The 20,472-nt window shown below is 39.9% G+C and overlaps 1 protein-coding gene across 1 annotated transcript in view; it reads left to right on the forward strand.

The window, feature by feature from the left end:
* Positions 1–6,320: 6,320 nt before the first annotated feature.
* PRR16 (proline rich 16) overlaps positions 6,321–20,472 on the forward strand; it is a 200,894-nt gene continuing 186,742 nt past the window's right edge. Inside the window, exon 1 of the mRNA XM_049648433.1 lies at positions 6,321–6,847. Coding sequence (XP_049504390.1) covers positions 6,689–6,847 — 159 coding nt within the window. The 5' untranslated portion in view covers positions 6,321–6,688. The remainder of the gene's footprint in view (positions 6,848–20,472) is intronic.

Consider the following 20,472-nt stretch of genomic DNA (forward strand, 5'->3'; position numbering starts at 1 on the left):
GCTAATGCAAAGGTGGCAACCGTTTTACAATATACAAGTATTTCAAATCATCACATTGTACACCCTACACTTACACAATGTTATATGTCAGTTACATGTCACTAAAGCTGGAAAAACAAAACAAAATCTGTCTTAGCTTTGGCTTCCATAACAGAATACTATAAACTGGGTGGCTTAAATAACTGGTATTTATTTTCTTACAGTTTTTGGAAGTTAGGAAATCCATGATCAGTGTGTCAGCCAATTCAGTTCCTGGTGAGGATTCTCTTCCTAGCGTGTCAGTCTTCCCCCAGTGGCCTCACATGGCCTTTCTTTGGTGCACACTCATAGAAGGAGACATCTCTCTCTCTCTGTCTCTCTCTCTCTCTCTCTCCCTCCCTCCCTCCCTCCTTATAAAGCCATTAATGCTACTATAAGGCCCCACTTTCATGGACTAATTTAGCTACCTCCCAAGAGCCCCGTCTCTAAATACCATCACACTGGGAATTAGGCCTTCAACATAGGAATGCTTTGGGCACCTAAACATTCAGACTATAACAATATATATTTGAAGTTTAGGTTGAGGCTTGGGCAAAAGCTCATGGACTTTTGATGAGCAAGAGAGATAAAAAATGGAGGTAGCATGCGGATTAAATAGAGTAGTGGCTTCATTATGGATCCCAATGATTGCATCATGGTCCACTAGCTCAGAGTGGAAAGGTGTCTGAGTCCTTATACTCAGCATTGTACAGAATGCTCTAGACTAGAGCATTGCAGAGTTAGGTCATTCCATCCCAGTTTTCAGATAAGGAACTAAAACTACATAATCTATCTGGCCATACACAGTGGATGGCATTCCTGGCCACCTTATACCCGGCAGGACTTGGCTTTATATGCCTGAAGACCAGAGTATTGCTTAAGCAGAGGGAGGGTACAACCACTGCCAACTTCTCCTCTCTGACGTTATCAAAACCAGTAATTGTTCTCGGTTCACCCTTACTTTCTTGGAAGGAACAAAACAAAAACTAAGACAAAAACTGAGGACCCTTAAACTTCTAAGAACAGCAATTGCCAAGTATCTATGAAAATTAATTGGATGCATGAATGAGAAGTTTCAGTGATCTTGGTACTAATAGGGTGTCTTGTTTTCTACTAAATGATCAAGTTTTCCTTGGTTGTGGCTAAATCGCCTTCCAGGGAAAGAGACTGCTAAGCTATTAAACTGTGCAGAGTGGCAAGTGGCCAAGTCTTAAAAACACCTCTTTGGCACGTCTGTAACAGTCCTGGAGTATTGAAAGTCTCGGGTTCTCTGTTCACTTGGCCCAGAAGTTTGAAGCTGAGAGGCAGAATGAGATGTCAGGCACAGGTCCCAGGGATTCAGGATGAGTGGAAACTCCTGAGTGGAGGAAAGAGGGTAATTGTTTCAGTATTGCTTCCACATGTGGTGGGGGCAGTTCAGCAGCTCTGGGCTGGGTCAGGTCTTTAAAGCTGGGACCCTGAGATGGGAATGGATGAAGGGTTCTTGGCATGGGTGAACTGAATGTCCAATCTAAGACTTGAGTGAAGCTCACTTTGGGAAGCAAGAACAATTTAAAAATGTCAGTCTTTAGGAGGGGCCTGAGTGGCTCAGTTGGTTGAGTGTCCGACTTCAGCTTAGGTCACGATTTCACCTTTTGTGAGTTCGAGCCCTGCACCAGGCTCGCTGCTGTCAGCCCTGAACCCTCTTCTGATCCTCTGTCTCTCTCTTTCTGTCCCTTCCCCACTTGTACACACGTTCTCTCTCTCTCTCATTGTCAAAATGAATGCACATTAAAAAATGTTTAAAGATAAAATATCAACCTCTAAGTGTGAGAAAAAAATCAAGGTATGTGATCCAATTAAAGTCTGTATGGTGGATACCTATTTTTCCCCCCAGGGGCACACCTCCTCTTTTGGAGGAGAAATAGGGCATAGGTACAGACGACTTGATTGAAGTTGGGCCAGTCACTGTACTTTTTTGTCATCAGTTTCTCCCCAAACAGTGCTGATTCATATGGGGTCTTTCTTTGTGTGAATCTGAAAATGATTTTACTTCCTGAAAACACTTTATTTCCATATAAGAAAATTATCATAATATACAGATTTTGTTAGAATAACTTGTTTTAGTGCCACCTGCTGGAAAATCATGGTAATAAGTATAAAAATGTAAGTCTTTTCTATAAAAATGGCACAACTCTGGTAGCAGCTTTGCACCAAACTCAGTCGCAGTGATTGGCTCATGTGTCCATAGCCTAAGCTAGACCTATCAAAGTCGTCTCCTGGGCACTTGCCGTGATGATCTTTTTCTTTTCTAGCTGCAAAAGTTGTGAAAATGTGAGCCTTGACTTACCGGTGACCATGTTTTAACTTTATGTAGGAATGAGCTTAAGAGAAAGAACGCACGAAAAGAGGGTGGGATACAGGGACAGAAAGACATAGTCTCAGTGGTCTCAGAACTTCTGACTCCAGTCCTACTCGAAGATATTTCTATCCATACTTTGCTTTGGCTATGAAATAATTTCCTTTGTTGAGTTAAGCAAAAGTTCAGTTTCTGTCACATGGATAAAAAAAAAAAAGCCAAGTATATATTGACTTTGGATGTCAAGTAAAATAAACTGACTACAGTTGGGAAAGAGGGCAAGATTAGATACTTTGAGTTAATCTCGGTTTTTATATTAGAGTCATGTGTGGAGTTAATCTAAAGTTGTTCCTGCTGGGACTGTGTCGTGCTAAACCTAGTCGTACATATCCTCCATAGTGTAGAGTCGTGCCTAAAGTAGCCATTTAAAAAAAATTTGTTGAATCAAAGTCCATTGACTTTAAAGACTTCCACTGAAACTTCCAGATCACGTTTGTTAAACCAGTATGCATTTATCTATAGTAGGTAGACATCATGCCAAAAGCAGTTGATAAAAAGGAGACATTTCTCCAGACAAATGGAGACCACTCCACAAGATGTATGAGTCAACACAGAGTTCTAGCTCTTAATTTGTATTCCCTAGATATGAAACATTGATGTACCATTTAACTGCCCAAGGCCTTGGTTTTCTCACCTATAACATAAAGAGATAGAACTAGATGACCTTTAAGGCTTACTCTGGAAAAAAACAAAACAAAACAAAACAAAACTCAAGTTTTCTTTTAATCTCTCCAACCAATGATTTTCAGAATGTGGTCCCTTTCCAGCTGCCCAGAAACATGTTAAAGGCAAATTTCAGACCCCACCCCAGACCTACTGGATCAGACACCCTGGAGGTAGGATCTAGTAATCAGTGCTTTAACCAGTTAGAGAACCTCTGCCCGGACATATGCAATATACTTATTTAATAGTCAACATACATATGGAGAACTTTCCTAATTTCTCTCAGCTGTGTTTCAGTGACAACATTTTGTCCTTTAGACATCCGTGTCCTTCTCCACCACACTCCTCCTCAGTCCCCCAGTGAAAACTGTTTTGGTCAGAGCAGTGTCGCCTTCTTTTTTTTTTTTTTTTACATTTTCAAATATCTCTAATAACTTTATTAGATTTTCCAAACAAAAAATAAGTTCCTGCAAAAGAAAAAGAAAATCAAAGTCAAAGCATTAAAAGCGATGTTATATTATGCATATCATCCTTTTTTGAGAATCGATAAGCATTGTTAAGGTAATGAGAATCCATAAGAGCTACTGCCAACAAAATGGAACACGGTATTTTGGAATATTCTTGAACTCTTTGTGACTTAAAAATTATGTCAGTGTCATAACATTTCCTACAGGTTAATTATTAGGGACCCTTCGCGATAGATTACACACACACACACGCACACACGCGTGCGCTCAAGAAAACTGATAACTGCTTGTAACTAAAAAAACAACCACTAGATGATCTCCTATAATTATCCAATCCTTCTTGCTGCAAATCCCAGAAAATATAGATAAAGAGACAGAAAGAATAAAATGCTGGGTACACGACCACTTCTGTGAATAAGGCTTTCTTTTTTTGTGTGTGTATCTAAGTGATGAGGTTTGAGTTATGTACGCATTTGCAGTACATAGTGCTAGTACATAAACAAATTTATGGACAGATTGATGGTAAATTTTACTATGTGTCACTTTGCGGTGTAGTCCCCATAATTTGGCTTTAAAACTTCATATATGAACCTCTGAGAGAGTCCAGGGTAAGCCAAAGGAATAAATTATGTTTTTTCCATAAGTGTAAAAAAAAAAAAAGTAAATAGACTTTATGTGTCCTTTTCATTCTTCTTCCTTCTCTTCAATATTTTTAACTCTCTTTGTAAGAATTTCTTCTTTAGGCATATTTTACCCATACCTGTTTAATAACTGGAAGATCGTGGTAGCCACCCCTGGTGGGTCCTACCAGCCTTCTAGTTTGGATTTGGAAGTCCCCTTTCACTTGACTCTGTATTATATTCAAATACAGATCTAGACAGGTGACAGCCATTATTTAAGAATAAGTTGTGCTATGGATATGGATGTTATGTTTTAGAGTGATAATTATGATTTGATTTTGAGCCAGAATAGTTTAGTTCATTAATACTAATGGATATCTTAGGACAACAGATTTATTTATTTTTTTATCTTTAGTGAAGGAGATTCAGAGTAGCATGGATATATTCTTAAGTTGTAAGAGTATTCTTTTGTCAGTGGAAAGGAAAACATCCCTTCTTTTCCTCCTCTCCAATGTTCTTGACACTTTGAGTTTTGTGGGCTTCTGTATCTACCTGCCTATAACTGAGAGTCAACAATTCAAAGCTAGAGAAAAAGCATTTTTCCTTTTTTTTTTCCTTATGCTCTCCTGCCATTTCTGACCATTTATCTTTATTCACATATAAAATAAAGCTATCATTAAAGATCAGAAATTTCCAGTAGGAGAGTTTGTAAACCTGATAAAATTATTTTTACTGTTACATCTTTATAAAATAAAGAACCTGCAGAGATAAAGGAACTTAGAAAAAAAAAAATCTGTTCTCCCTACCTCAGAAACGTTGAGCATATTGCTTATTGAACACTTCTAATTATTTCTTCCTTTTTCTCCTCTCCAATTTTCTTACTGCACACTGCTTCTTTTATTCTTTCCTTATTTTAATTGTCTCCCAGCAGCTCCTGCTGAGGCATCCTATCTAAATTTCTATTTTTTTCTTCCGGTGCGTCTTTTTTCCATATTCATATATGACTTCCAATGATTTTGTCAAGGGAAGGTGTTCAGAATTAAGACAGTGATTGATTATGGAGGGCTTAAGGAACTCAGAAGGGGAGAAGTGCCAAGATTTTTTTCATCTAAAGAGGCTTGTTGGGACAACCTAGGGTGTGAGAAGCAAAAAACAAGGGCCCTGCTAAGGCATGGCCAAAATGGGAAGCCTATTAAAATAATGATTTGGAGTAGTGTGCACTGAAGACAATAAAGTAAAACCATCCTGCGAGGTCAGTAGCTAATAGCCCATGGGTTTGTTACTAAGGAAATTAAAACTTTAGCTAATGAGAATGGGAGCCACCTACTGAGAATGAGACTGAAGGCTTCCTATTAGCTCTCCTCCCTGGATCCTTTGGCAGAACAGTCAGAAAGTTATTTCCTATTTAGTAGCGAAAGGCTTGAAATGGAGATTAAAAAAAAAAAAATGATGGGGGAAAAAAAAGTTGGAGGCAAACTCTTCTTATTCAGCTCTTTCAAGAGGAGATCCAGACAGCGTATCTACCCAAACATACATCAGCATAGGTCATGAAAACAGAAAGAATAGTTAGAGAGAGAGAGAGAGAGAGAGAGAGAGAGAGAGAGAGGACCTGTCCCAGATAAGTACAGCCAAGATGACTCAGTCTCCCTGAGGGATTTTTGGTGTGGGGACGTGAAATTAATACATCCGCTATTAGTTTTGTGGAATCAGCAGGATTAGGCAACCTCGTTCAAGAACTGTGGCTGCATTTCATTATTCCACGGGTGAGGGGTCTTTGTGCACATTTCTCTCTCTCTCTCTCTCTCTCTTTTTCCTGCAGAAGTAGGAACACCTCTGTGTAACTCCTAGATCAACTAGGAGAATGATTGGAGGCCTTCTGAACATACTTGGGTCCTCGATAAACACTTAGGGTCGCTTTACTGCCCCTAAACGCAACTCCTGGCCCAACCGGGGGGGGGGGGTTCTTTCCATTTTGCCCTAAAGTGTGGTGGGGAACCAGGGCTCTGCTAGCTGGGGAGAAGGAAGGAAGCCGGCTAGGTGTGAGAAGACCCCCCAGCCGGCTGCGGAGACGAGGGCATTTCAGGATGAAGGCCAGGGCCGGGCAGGGCGCGGACTTGTGTCCCTGCTCGCGGACGCCCGCGTGCCGGGCGAGAGCTCCCGGAGCGCCGGGCCGCGGGGACTGCAGCTGACGGCCCGGGGCGCGGCGGCCGGGCGGCCGTCTCCGCGGGCGGGGAGCGAGCGCGTGTGTGCGCGAGAGCGGCGGGCGGCGGCGGGAGGAGGCGCAGGCGCGCTGCTCGCCCGTCTGCAGCCCCGCGCCCAGCGCCGTGTCTCGGGGAGTTGATGGCAGCACCACGGTGCGGCCGCCCTGCCGAGCGCCGAGCGCAGCCTCCCGCCGCTGCCCGGGGAGCGTCCAAGATGCGGGGGGCTCGTGGCGGCAGCGGCCGCAGCAGCGCCAGGGACGGGGGCGCGCAGCAGCCTCCGCTCGCCCTCCTGTGCTGACCTGCCTCGCCTGCCCCCAGAGAATGTCAGCCAAGTCCAAGGGGACCCCCTCCTCGTCCTGTCCAGCCGAGGGACCGCCGGCAGCCTCCAAAACCAAGGTGAAGGAACAGATCAAGATCATCGTGGAGGATCTGGAATTAGTACTGGGCGACCTGAAGGACGTGGCCAAGGAACTTAAGGAGGTGAGAGGCGCGGGGGTGGGGAAGGAGTTCGTCACCTTTCGCCCCCTCGGGGTTCCGGTCCGGTTCTCAGTGGGGACCGCCAGATTTCTTAACTCCTAGCAAACTATAGAAGGACGCCTGCAGACGGACTTTCCTTGCTCCGGCGACTCCTGAAAAGAGTTGCTGCACTTTTTTTTTTTTTCCTTTTTAATCAGGAAGAAATCAACTAGTGTTTTAATCGATGGACCTGGGATCGTGGGAAGGGCGAACGCGTGCGTGTCTCTGTGTCTGTGCGTGTATTGTCGGGGAAGGGGGGCTCACTGGGGGTGTGTCGACAGAGGAAGAAATGAGCAGCCCGGCCGGAGCGTGCAAAATGCTCCTGTCCTGCCCTCTTGCTCCCCCAGAGTCCTTTGGCAAGTCGCTCCTTGCCTGGCAGCCTCCCCAAGCCGGGGCTGGAGGGGGGCCGGGTTCCGGGCCCTGGGCCAGGCCGGGGAGGGCAGCCTGGGGGAAGCTCGGCTCTGGCTCCCCTCCCCGCCTCCCGAGCTGCGCTGGGTGGAAGGCGACCGGGGCTGCAGGCAGGGCAGCCCAGACTTGGGGATGGAGACGGGGGTCTGGGACTTTCTCACTTTCGCAGTTCCTGAAGCATCCCCTGCCCTCCTAACGTCGCTCCCCGTAACTCCGGGCCTTCCCGCCACCCCACCTCCTGCGTTGCTCCCATCTTGTAGCCGCTTGGCTTTGAACCGGGGGAGCGGGGCGCGTGGGTGAGCGTGTGCGCGTGTGTGGTGTGTGTGCACCGGGGTCCTGCCACTTGGCGTCCTGGCTCTTGCGAACCGGACTGTTTGGGTTCTTTCCCGCTGCCCCTTCACCCTCACCCTCTGTTCCACTTCTGGCCTCCCACCCCTATCCCCTGTGATCAGGATTGAAAGCAGCCGGGGAGGTGTCGGGGCTGAGGCTGCGTAACTCCGGCGGCTGCTCCAGGCGAGGGGGGTGGGGGAGGGGTGGGGTCGCCCGCGAGCCCGGCCGGGCGGCAGCTGGTGGCTTCGCGGAGCTGGTGGCCGAGTCCCAGCCCGCTGTTCATCTCCCTAAGGACGGCTGGTGCAGTTCTCGGTCCGGGCGTCCGCACCCGCAGTTGTGCGAGAGCTCAGACTGTAACTTCTAAGGTGGTGGCCGCGGCGGGAAGGGAAGGAGTGGGGCAGACGCGAGGTCCAAAATTGTATTCCTGTTCATGAGGCCAAGTGGGAGGAGACTGAGGGTTGTTTGGATGTCTGGCCTCCAGAGATTAACCTCCTGAATCCAATTTCCAATCCAAACGTGAGGAAAGAGACCCTCCCCTCTCCCCCACAGCCCAACTCCCTTTCTCCTCCGATTTCCCATTACCTCTAGGAACTGAACTCCGCGCGTTACCGAATGAAAATCTGTTAAAATGGCCCATTCATTGGCAGGGTTCGGTTTGCCGGTGGCACATGCCATTTCTGTAGATTGTTCCATGGAGCATAATTGCCACTGAGGTCCTGAGAGTGGAGATTGATACAGATGATCGGTGCAAGGATCTAACTTGTTCGTGTTTGCAGGGCTTTTCTGGGATCATTGCTTCACAACTGGTTGACAGATGGCGAGGTTATGCATTGACATTCAAGTCTAAAGATGCTGTTCGTTTCTTTGTTATTCTTTTATTTGACGTCTTTGGCAGGCTGTGTTTTCATCTGAAACATTATGGCGTTTTAAAAAATGAGCAAATTTGGGCATGTTCCTTTTGGCAAAATTTTGTAGTAGTTGAGGTTTCTACGGTGGGAAGTGTGGGAAACCTTTGTCAGCAAAGTCATGTGTTTACTGTCAAGGCAGGAGGCTGGAATTAAGAAAAAAGGCAGTCAAAAGTCTGCATTTATGGGCACATGCTTCCTTATGTTACGATGTGTCACTCCACTGTCTATTTTAGACAGAATAAATAAAGAGGAACTGCACATGGGCCTGGTTCTGCTTTGCCTCATTATTCTATAGGCTTTTGGAGACCAGATAGATCTACATTGAAACTTTTAACCTCCCTGAGACTCTTGATTAGAATCCCAAAGAAGGAAATCAGAAAATTTGTGGGTCTCTCTTTCCCTCTTTCTGTGTCTTCATTTATTTGAGGCTTTGTAAGGGAAAAAAAACCAAAAACCGGTCGTTTATTAAGAGTATGGGAAAATATAAATAATGTACAACCAAGTAAATGAAAGGATCTATCTTCCAGACAGATCCAGAAATAAAATTTTGACTTAATGCTTTGGAATCTTTGATTGGCTGCCAGGGCCTTTTGTGTAAAAATCTTACCCTGAGAGTGAAATTTATGAATGATAAATGATGTCGTGGGATTGTTAATTACTTCTGTGAGGCTGTCATCATCCTAGGTTTACGCAGGGAGTTGTATATGCTAAGGCTGAATCTCAGAGCATTGGTCATTTATGTAATGTGAATGATAGTTATTTTGAGAACAAATATTTATAGGGCATGTTTAACCTATGACATCTTGCAGTTGTCCAGCATTTATCTTTTGAAGATAACACTGCACATGTGACTGAACATATCTTTGATGTAGTTTTGTATGGAGGAGTAACTTAAAACTGTAAAATTGCAAACCTTGTTGGTCTCTAGATCTGTGACTTGTAAACATGAATTTCACTGTTCATCATTGGTTAGATTCAGTATTCTGGCAGTTTATCATTGGTATATATTGAACATAAACTGTTATATTTAGAATCTAATTCTTTTATTGTCAATGGTATGCCTTTAGGCCATACTCTATCTTGATATAAATTAGCCAAGAGTTCTTATTAACTTGGAACAGAAATTAGAAATAAAAAAAGTGATTATGACTAGATCACTTTATCAGTCACCATATGGTATTTTTCTCTTCTGCTTTTTCTATTCTAAAAGGCAATATTCTTTTTTGAATATTCCATTTTTATTTTTACATAAACTCTGCACCAACAATACTGGACCTGTGTTGGAGGTTATTTTGAAATTGCTTTTCTTTTCAGAAGTTTTCTGGACTTGAGTCATTTGAAAATTCAGGTATTGGAGTAGGTTCGAACATAGTAGTGACTGCTTGAAACACGTTACTAATTAGGACAAAACTATGATGAGTGTCTTCTATGATTAGTTATTTACTGATCATTGCTTCATCATTTATAATTGGATTATATCTTGGAAGAAAAGGAACAGGATTTCTGGAAACTCTAAGGTCCGTTTTATTCTACCCTCGGTATTCAGTAAAATCTTAAATGATTTTCAGAAATAATGAGGGTCTTTTGATCTTCTATAGTATAATGGAAAAGCCTTACACATAATTCAGTGTATTTACTGAGTACCTACTATGTGCCAAGTACTGTATTATCTTTTCATGGCTACCAAGAAGAAGAATTTATAGTTTCTGGTCTCAGTGACCTCAAAACATCAGTTTGGGATGCATTTTAACTGTCTTTGAACATCACTAGTGTAAAAAGGCATTATTACTGCTTTTAGTGGCCACTCTCATTCTGATCTAATGGGCTTGAGAATAAAAAGCAGAATTGAGAATAAGAATTAGTGTGTGTGGATTTATACAATGATATTTGCTGTGTACTTAGTAATGTAGCAAGACTTTGGTGAAGAATGTCAAAGCTTAAAAAGGATGGTAAGACAGAATTTTAAGGACCTTACAATTTATTCAGATTGTCATGATTGACACAAATGGATCAATGCCACATACAGGAGATCACCTATCCAAGTCTTAAAACTGGATGTATTGAGTTTTTCATGAGGGATTAATCCTTTGGGTGGATGAAGAGTCAAAACAGAAGATTTTAGATCTTTGAGATGTGGTTACAATTTGAATAAGTAGAGAGGAGAAGAAATTAACAGGAAATAGCATTAGGATACAATATTAATCCATGATGCTTTTTTCTACACATTGGAAAAAAGAAGAAAATAGTGGTGAAACTGGAGTTTTAGGGATAAAAATAGCCATCATTGGTTTATTAGGTGTGGGCATATACTTTTTTTTTTATATTAAGAAAAATAGAAAAAACTACTTTTTAAAAATAGTTGTCAAATAATCTGATATCTTTGGGTATTGCTTTGCCTCTTATTTTATGAAGATCTCACTGGTAAATTGTTTTGCATCAAATACTGTTGTTAATATGGTATCACAGATCTTATTAGAAAGACACTGAAATATGTAGTAAAGAACCTTTTGATTTAGAAACAAAATTCGTTGCTGCTTTAGCTAATTCTCATTTAGTTTAGACTCATTATAGTTTTGAACTTTTTTGCCATGTTTCACTTTATAATGTGAAGTAATAAGACTGCTAATAGGTTGAATATATGCATATGTTACATATTTGTTTAATAAGTATAATTTATTAAATTTAAATATTTGATAAATATGATTATATATGTGTATTTAGATACACACATTATATATATACATATATATACATATATATGTATATATATATATATATATAATTTATCTATTTATCTATTTATTTATTGCTAAGCCTTTTAAGTAGATATGTCTCTCATAGAGAACCCAGTTAAGATGAGTTATTCTTTCTGCACCCTGGAATCACTTAGTGACTGGACTACTTAGGTGGGAAGCTATGTCAGTAGTGTGACTGTAGACTGGAAAGCACTCATGATTTTTCTTATGAGGTCATAAAGAGAAATAAATTAAACTTAAGTTTAATTTTGAAAAGTTTGGAACCCCACTGGAAACGGTCCATTTGGACACTGAGGGAAACAGAATTGACAGAATTAACAATTACCTGCAAAATATTTTTGTTCTTTGGGGTACCTGGGTGGTTCAGTCGGTTAAGCACCCGATTTCAGTTCAGGACATGATCTCCTGGTCTGTGGGTTTGAGCCCAGCGTCGGGCTCTGTGCTGACAGCTAGGAGCATGGAGCCTACTTCAGATTCTGTCTCCCTCTCTCTTTCCTCTCCACCCCTGCTCGTGCTCTGTCTCTCTGTGTCTCTCAAAAATAAACACTAAAAAAAAAAATTTAAATATTTTAGTTTTTAAATGTTTTCCTCTTTTCAGATGGCTTATTCACATCAAGTTCTGTAGTTTATTGCTCTAGGAAACCCTACCAAATATTTTTTGGTTAATAAGCCCATGCATGTAAAATTCATTACTAGAACAAATTATAGAGAATGATCTCTGGAATATTTTCCAAGTTCTAAAGTTGTGAATGAACGAAATTTCACAGTTCAATCAATTGTACCAATAAGTATACTTTTACGACACTATGCAACAGTCTGCCTCCTTAAACTCAAGTATATTTACAAAATGCTAAAATGGTTTTTTATTTTTCTTGTCTTAAGCATGATGGCTTAGCATGTTACTGGAAGAACGAATGGTTCTGAGAAAATAAAGATAACCAATAACCATGTTTCACTGTCTCTATTTTCTATGCATTAAAGCCATTCAACACTCAAGGAATTAGCTGATAAGAAACTCAAGCAACCTTAAACCAATAAATAGATAATGTGCTTCAGGCAATAGTGAACTAAATAGATAATAAAACCAATGCGATAGGTTTCATGTTTACCTGGATTATGTTTTTTCTACCTTTGCTGTTTTGAGGATCTCAGGTATTTAAATCAAAATATAGCAAAAGAGATAGAATTGCAAGTTTGAGTAAAACATATTTTATCAAACAAATTAAACTACAGATCCTTCTATGGAACTAGTTCATGAAAAATTTCATGGGCAATTTTTGGGAATTAGAGGGCTCGAATTCTAATAGGCGCTAATTCAGTGCTGTTTGAAATGTGTGTAACCTCATGCCGAAAATAGATTAGTAAACAACAAACAGTACTTTTTTTCTTTTAAAAAAGCTTAAAATTTATTTATGTATTTTATTAAGACTTTCTGGGTTTTTTTTAATCCAACTTAGGCTCACAGCAAAGTTGAGGTGAAGGCACGGATTTCTGGATACCTCCTGCCTCCACACAATGCATTGTGTCCCCTATTATCAACATCCCCCACTGGAGTGGTGAATTTCTTAACAACTGATGAATCTCTACTGACACATCATAATCACCCAAAGTCCACAGTTCATAACATGGCTCCCTCTTGGTGGTGTGCATTCTTTGGGTTTGGAAAAATGCATAATGACACGTATCCATCTTATGGTACCATACAGAGTATTTTTATGGCCCTAAAAATGTTCCGTGCTCTACTTATGCATCCCTCCCCTAAACCCAGCCCCATGGGTACTTTGTTTTAAGGAACTAATTTCATTTGTTTTTCTCATTTCAGAAGCAATAGTGTATATGAGTATCATAGAAAGTTTGGAAAAAACTAAAAATTACACAGAAAATTAAAATTATCTTTAATGTCAAATAGAAATAGATATGTTAAACATTTTGCTATATTTCCTTTCAGTCATTTTGTATGCATATTTTTAACATAGATGAAGTCATAAAATTATGAAATTTTATGCAGTGATATTTTTTGCTTTCTTAAGGAGTATTAGATAATAATGATTATATAGATCTGCTGTAAGTTACTGTATAAATACTCTAATGTTGGACATTCTATCAATTTACGTATTTTTGTGATTGTTAAATATCACTAAAAATTTTTAAACTGCTTTGGCAATGAAAACTGCTAAGAGCTAGATTTTTACTCTCCGCCTTAGTACTCTTTAAGTATATTTAGTTATATTAAATCTTCTAATACTCAAAACAGGCATATGAGAAAGGTACTACTGTTATGCCATTTTACAGATGAGAAAACAGAGGCCAGAGGTAAGTCACTTGCCCAAGGTCACTTGGGAGACTTCAATGCCAGGCATTTTAGTGCTAGAGCCCCGACATTTAACCACTTAGCTCTATGACTTTTCCTAATTTGTTGTTGCTGTTGTTTACATTTTCTTAGAAGTCAAGAGTGTAAAAGTGTTTGAGCATTTGATCCATATTAACAGTTTTCCGGGGAATTTTTACAAATTTTTACTCCCAACAGCACTATATATAGACATTGTTTCTTTTCTTCTTTCTTTAGGTAAAATTAACATACTATGTTATATTAGTGCCAGATATACAATGTAATGATTCAACAGTTCTGTAAGTTTCTCAGTGCTCATCAAGATAAATTTACTCTTAATCCCCTTCATCTATCTCACCTATCCCCTCACCCCTCTCCCCTCTGGCAACCACTGTGTATTTAAAGAGCGTGTTCTTTTGTTTGTCTTATTTGCTTTCTTTGTTTTTTGTTCTGTTTCTTAAATTCCACCTATGTGCAAAATCATATGGTATTTGTCTTTCTCTGACTTTTCACTTAGCATTATGGACCTCCAGGTCCGTCCATGTTGCAAATCACAAGATTTCATTCTTTTTATGGCTGAATAGTATTCCACAGCATATGTATCCCACATCTTCTTTATCCACTCATCTATCGGACACTGCTTTTTAAATTTTATGTGAAGCTAATAAATCTTTTTATTTTTGTTTTGTAGTTAATTATTAATTTGTGGTAACAGTCATTGGTTTTGTGACTTGGCACTCAATTTTGGGCACCAGTCTCAAGTCAGAATTAACAGTGAGTTGATTAGACCTTGAAATTTGCATTATCCAAATAAATATGTGCTGCAGAATTAATCTTGGCCTATTTAGTATTAAAAAATGTTAATAAAATACTACTTCGTTTTTTTTTATATTATGACAGCAAATAAAGGAGCAACTAATATGGGAGCTTACTGATAAATAGTATTGTGTGCTGCTGTTTCAAATTAATTGGAAAACTTTTATTTTCTTTTGATGCTATCGAATGGTCTCAGAAGGGATGCAGTATCCTTAAGTTTTCTGAGATGTTTGGAGTTTCATAGCATTCTGCTATGACTGATGAAGAGAAAAGCTTGTTTAACTCTCTACCAGACACAAACTTATTGACCCGACTAAAAGGTCACGTGTATTTTTATAATTAGATTTCTCATGTTATTTTTGGTGATGTCGATTGTAAGCCACCCCTCTTCCCATGTACATAAGGGATACAAGAAATAACCTTATTCTAAAATCTTGGTTTTTACCAATATAGTATTAATAGAAATGTTTTCATTTTATGCAAAGTTAGTTCATTAGGAAGAACTGCTTTAAACTAAAATTTCCTGTAAGATATGGGAACCTAGAGTAAGTGCTTCTTTGGCACTAAGTGCTAGAAAGTAACATTAATTAAAAGGAGGAAATAGACATATCTAGGTAATGTCCCAGCAAAGCACACTCACAAGGTGGCCTGTCAACTCAGGACAGATGTAGCCTTACATGGCATTTTTATTTTTGAGAATGAAAGAAGATGCAGATTCTAAAGGAAGTGAGCTTCTAGACCCCGCTCTAGGTAAAAACATTGCCAATTTGAAGACAAAACTTATATTTATGATTTTTGTCTTCTCTCTTGCTGCTTTGCAAATGCTACTTCAAATTGCCATTTGGGATAAATGCTTACTTGTAGAATAATTGAAGTGAGCCAAATAACATACCTGTGCCCAATGAGTCAGTTATTATCGTGTTTGGCACACTATAAACAGATTCTCAGCTACAGATAATGTGCGCCATACTTGCTTAGAGAAAACAAATTTAATGATTTCCAACAGGTTCCCTTCTCTAGTACTACACAAAAGCTAACAGGTATGTTGGCCTTTATTTGCCTCTTGCCTAGTATCAAATCTTATCCTAAGATTTCCAACTGTATTCATGCTGTGGAAAAATAACAAGTTAATATCTATATCTATCTATCTATCTATCTATCTATAGATATAGATATATATCAAACTAATTACCTTGTATCAGTGATTCTTAATTTTTCCTCCCATATAACAGAGCCCTTTGAAAGTTTGGCAAAATCATGGATATTTCTCCTGGAACAAAAGCTTACAAGAAAATAAGGTTTCACAGATACTGAGGGAATCTTGGGTAGGTGAGAACAACTCGGTGATGAGACAAAACAAATGATTGCTTGTGTGTTTTGTTTTCATTTTTAATTTTCAGGTAGTTACTTGAAACCCAGCTCCGTAATTTTCAAGATCAAAAGTCCTGGGTATATAAAAAGAAAACAAAAGAAATACTGATGGCTGTAATCTGATGGTTTTTGTGCCAGGGAGCAAATGGGTAGTTTTCCACAATTTACTTCAGATACACACACACACACACACACACACACACACACTTCACTACTCTCCCCAGAGTATAGAAAGCTTATGTGTCTAAAGGTTATGTGACAGATATATCATACGCAGGACAAAATGTTTCCAGAACTTATTGTAAATTAAGCATATTCTCTTAAAACTGGTCCCAAAAAAGTATTTTTCCTTTCCTGCATGACATTATTTCATGAAGTAAGAAAGATTTATTGAATACTTGGTTTATGTAAGACACTATGCTGTAGACGATGAAGCATACAATCATGAATAAGCTTAAGGGACTGCACCATAGAAGGTTATCTATCATGGGGAACCACCTCTTCCAGTGTGAAAGAAGGCTCTCTAAAGCAATGTGGAATGTGTAAAGGGCCATAGTGTTAATTCTAGAATGAAGAATGATGGGAGAAACATTCATGTCACTTACCATTTTAATTGATTTCTTTCTGCTTAGGACACTGCTTAGTAAAATGTGTGGTAACTCCTGTAATGATACCTAATAATTTGGGGATATGAGCACAAGCCTTTCCAATTCATACATTTGTCGCTTGGTTATTCCACGTTAGAACAGTATTCTTGGATATGATGTTAATATATTATAACATCTCAATTCACATTACAAACACCAGAAATCTCTGTGAGACAAATCTCTCCCAGTGTTCTCCATTGCCAAGTAAACATATATGTGGTTAGAAACAATCAGCAGCCAGTTACTGTTCTCTGTAAAATTTGTTAAAATAAATCATTAATATTTTACATACGGGGCAACCAAACTTATGTTAGTATGTAATTTAAACATTTTAATTAAATTTCAGTAAAACAGCTAAAAACTGTGACCATGGCTGAAAAAACTATCTGGGTAACCATTTCTTTTTTACTTTTGATGATAGTGATAAAACAATAATTGAAAACAACTTGTGATTTTTTTTATTAAAAACAATTGTTAATGTTTATTTTTGAGAGAGGGAAAGAGAGAGAGAGAGAGAGAGGGAGAGAGAGAGGGAGAGAGAGAGAGAGAGCTAGCGAATGGGGGAGGGACAGACAGAGACAGAGACACAGAATCTAAAGCAGGCTCCAGGCTCTGAGCTGTCAGCACAGAGCCCAATGCAGGCCTTGAAGTCACGAACCATGAGATGATGACCTAAGCCGAAGTTGGGCACTCAACTGATGGAGCCACCCAGGTGTCCCAGAAAATAACTTGTGATCTTAAAACTTAAGTATCAGCAATAAGTTTATTCCATTATATAGAATAAAGTTTAAATTTTATTATCCTTTGATTGGATAGCTGGATGTTTTTGGCAAATATTTGGAATTACGTTTTTTTTTTTTTTAATAATAGAAAAATTCTGAGGCTCTGTCATACAGGGAGGGTAACATCATGTAGACAGGGAAGTTCTCAGCCAGACCAGTTGATTTCATATTGCTCTGCTGTGCAGTATTGGACATGTTTCTTAATGTCACTCTGACTTAATTTCCTCCTTAAAACAGCAATGGTAATGATAATATTACCTACATTAAAGACTCGGTATAGAGATTGAAAGACTAATTATATATAAATCACTTTATTAAAACAGTTCTCATGAATAGAGTGAGCACTGTATATGTATCTATAATTATTGTTACTATTCCTTGAATTTGAGCCTCTTTATCCATTTACTCAACAAACACTTGTTTGGAACCTACTGTATGCCATGCACTTTTCTTGTTGCTGGGGATATAGTGACCTAGAAAAGAGACAAAATTCCTTCATGGAGCATACACAGAGGTTGGGGAGGGCATGAGGAAGACAGAGCAACATAATTGTCAAGCCACGTCAAATACTCAAAATCCACAAGTCCTGTAAAACAAGAGAAGATTATAATGGGAAGAGCGGTCACAGAGACGAGGTACAGTTTTAAACAGGATGGTCCAGAATAAGCCTGGCTTAGAAACACACATGACGATGTCAGAGGAAAAGCTTGAAGGTGAAGGAATATCCTGTGTGTATATGTAGGGGAGCCCTTCTCCAGGTGGAGGGAACTGCAGTCCCAGGGCCTCATGGGGAAGCATGTGTGCCGGGTATTTGCAGAAGAACAAGGATGCCACTGTGTCAGGAGCATATGTGCAGGTCAGAGGGACACAGGGCAACATGTCTAAGGATTAATACTCTTGGAGTCAGATGGGGGCTTTGTAGTTTTGATCAGAAGAGTGACTGGATCCGATCTATTTCCATGTTTTCCTCTTTACCTTTAATCTTTAGTTCAGGCTTCCTCAAACAAGGCTTTATTGACATTTGGGGCAGAAAATTCTCTGGTGTTGAAGGCTGTCCTATGCATCGTAGGATATTTAGTAGCACCTCTGGCCTCTACTAACTAGATGCAACCAAACATGTCCGTGTGAGAACTAAAGATGTTCCTAGACTTTCCAAATGTCTCTTGAGGCGGTGGAGGAGGAGTCACTGTGGTTGAGAATGATTGCTTTAGCTCTGCCTTCTTATTCCCTGTTACTTAATATTGCTTTTTATTTATTTATGCTCTTACTTGGTGTTTATCCTTCAAGCATTGGGACTTTGTGTTTCTTTCCTATCTTGTATTCTCTTTCTCACCTTTTTAATGAACCATTATCTCTGGTTTTTTTTTTCCCCCTAAATTTACCTGATTCTTTTTTCCTTCCCTGACCTTACTTTTATTTATTTATTTGTTTTTATAAAGTTTATTTATTTTGAGAGAGAGGGTATGAACAGGGGAGGGACAGAGAGAGAATCTCAAGCAGGCTCCACACCGTCAGCATGGAGCCTGATGTGGGGCTCAAACCAATGAATTGTAAGATCATGACCTGAGCTGAAACCAAGAGTCAGACGCTTAACCGACTGAACCACCCAGGTGCCCCTCACTAAACCTACTTTTAAAAGGCGCATTCTCATTTCCATTCATCACTTCCCCCTATCTCATTTTCCATTCTTCACAAAGAAAAATTAACCTGATGAATTTGAAACAATTGAACGGCATGTCTATTTTACAATTTGGGGAAAGGAAGAGAGACTCAGAAGGGACAATGGCAGTGGCCAAGGCTAAGTGCTCCTATTCTTGCCACTTATAGTTCCCGAGCGAGGTCAATAGCAACCTTGACTGGAAGGAGGGGCTCTTCACTTCAACTGTCAATGTGTTTAGACTTCTGCTGCCTGTTCCACTTCTGTAGAAATAGGAGAGGTTTGAATGGTGTCTCAGCTCTGGGGTATAGCACAGATTACAGAATAAATATGGTGATGGTGATGATGATGATGGTGATGATGGTGAAGGAGGAGAAGGAAGAGAAGGAGGAGAATGAGAAGAACAAGAACAAGAACGTGACTGGCATCTGTTCAGGTACCAGGAGCTGTTCTGAGTTAATTCATTGAATCACCCTCATTAGTTAACCTGTGAGGCTATTACAAGGTTATTATGAGGTTGCTCTATGTATGGAGAAGCTGAGACAGAGAGGTTCACTCATGGAGAGCAAATGGTGGAGTTGGACTTTGAATATTTCTCCCTTTAAACCATCGTCCATCATCAGCTCCTCACTTTCCAGCAGGAACACAATTTCTCTTCCGTGATCAGGTTTTTAACTTCAGTATCATCTCTTTTTCCTTTCCTTCCTCCTCTCCCTTCTCTACTTCATCTCTCGCTTTCCACTTTCTTGTTCTTCCCTTCTGTCTCCTCCTCTTCTCTTCCACATTTTTTTGTTCCCTTCTTTTTCCTTTGGTTTCTGATCAACTTCTTTGCTATAGCCCAAGGTCTTACTCATTTATTCATCAGTTTTCTTTGAATGCCTACTCTAAGCCAGGCAATGGAAATAACATAGTAAGCAACGTATGCATGACCCCTCCCATGTGGAACTTACATGTTAGTAGGGGGCCGTCATTTCAAATGAAGACATTTCAAATGAAGACAGAACTAATATTTATTAAGGAGCATCAAGGGCACAGAGAGAAAAGTGCATGATGCAACAAGAGCATAACATCACTGATGAGTCTTGCATATTTTTGCTAAACAGGGGATTTCACATTGGTTGCTGCCTTCCTTCCCACGGCCACCTCTCTAATCCCTTTGTGGTAAACTTCATGGATGATGTTTTAATAGCCTTACCACTAATCTCTCTCCTTTGTTCTCTGCCAATTCATCCTCTAAACACAGGCGAGATTAATCTTCTTAATGTGCTGCTTTCTTCGGGCCACTCCCCTGCTTAAAAGATCGTACACTATCCTCCTGATACTTAAAATGTCAAATGAACAAACCCAGCCTCCCAGCTTGACATCAGGGTCCCATGTTTCCTATTTGGCTTTATCTCTGGCTTCCCTTCAGTGAGTAACTGGGAGACCATCCCTGACAATCATGACACCATCTCAATTTTTTACCTGACTTGTATTCTATAGTCCTCATGTTTCAAGTCACTGTGTCACTGCTTTGCATCTGCTGGTGTTGTTAACGACTCTTCCTTATTTGTGCCTTTTTCAAAAGATCTAGTAATTTTTTTCT

Source organism: Panthera uncia (assembly GCF_023721935.1).
Source record: "Panthera uncia isolate 11264 chromosome A1 unlocalized genomic scaffold, Puncia_PCG_1.0 HiC_scaffold_17, whole genome shotgun sequence".
Lineage (NCBI taxonomy): Eukaryota > Metazoa > Chordata > Mammalia > Carnivora > Felidae > Panthera > Panthera uncia.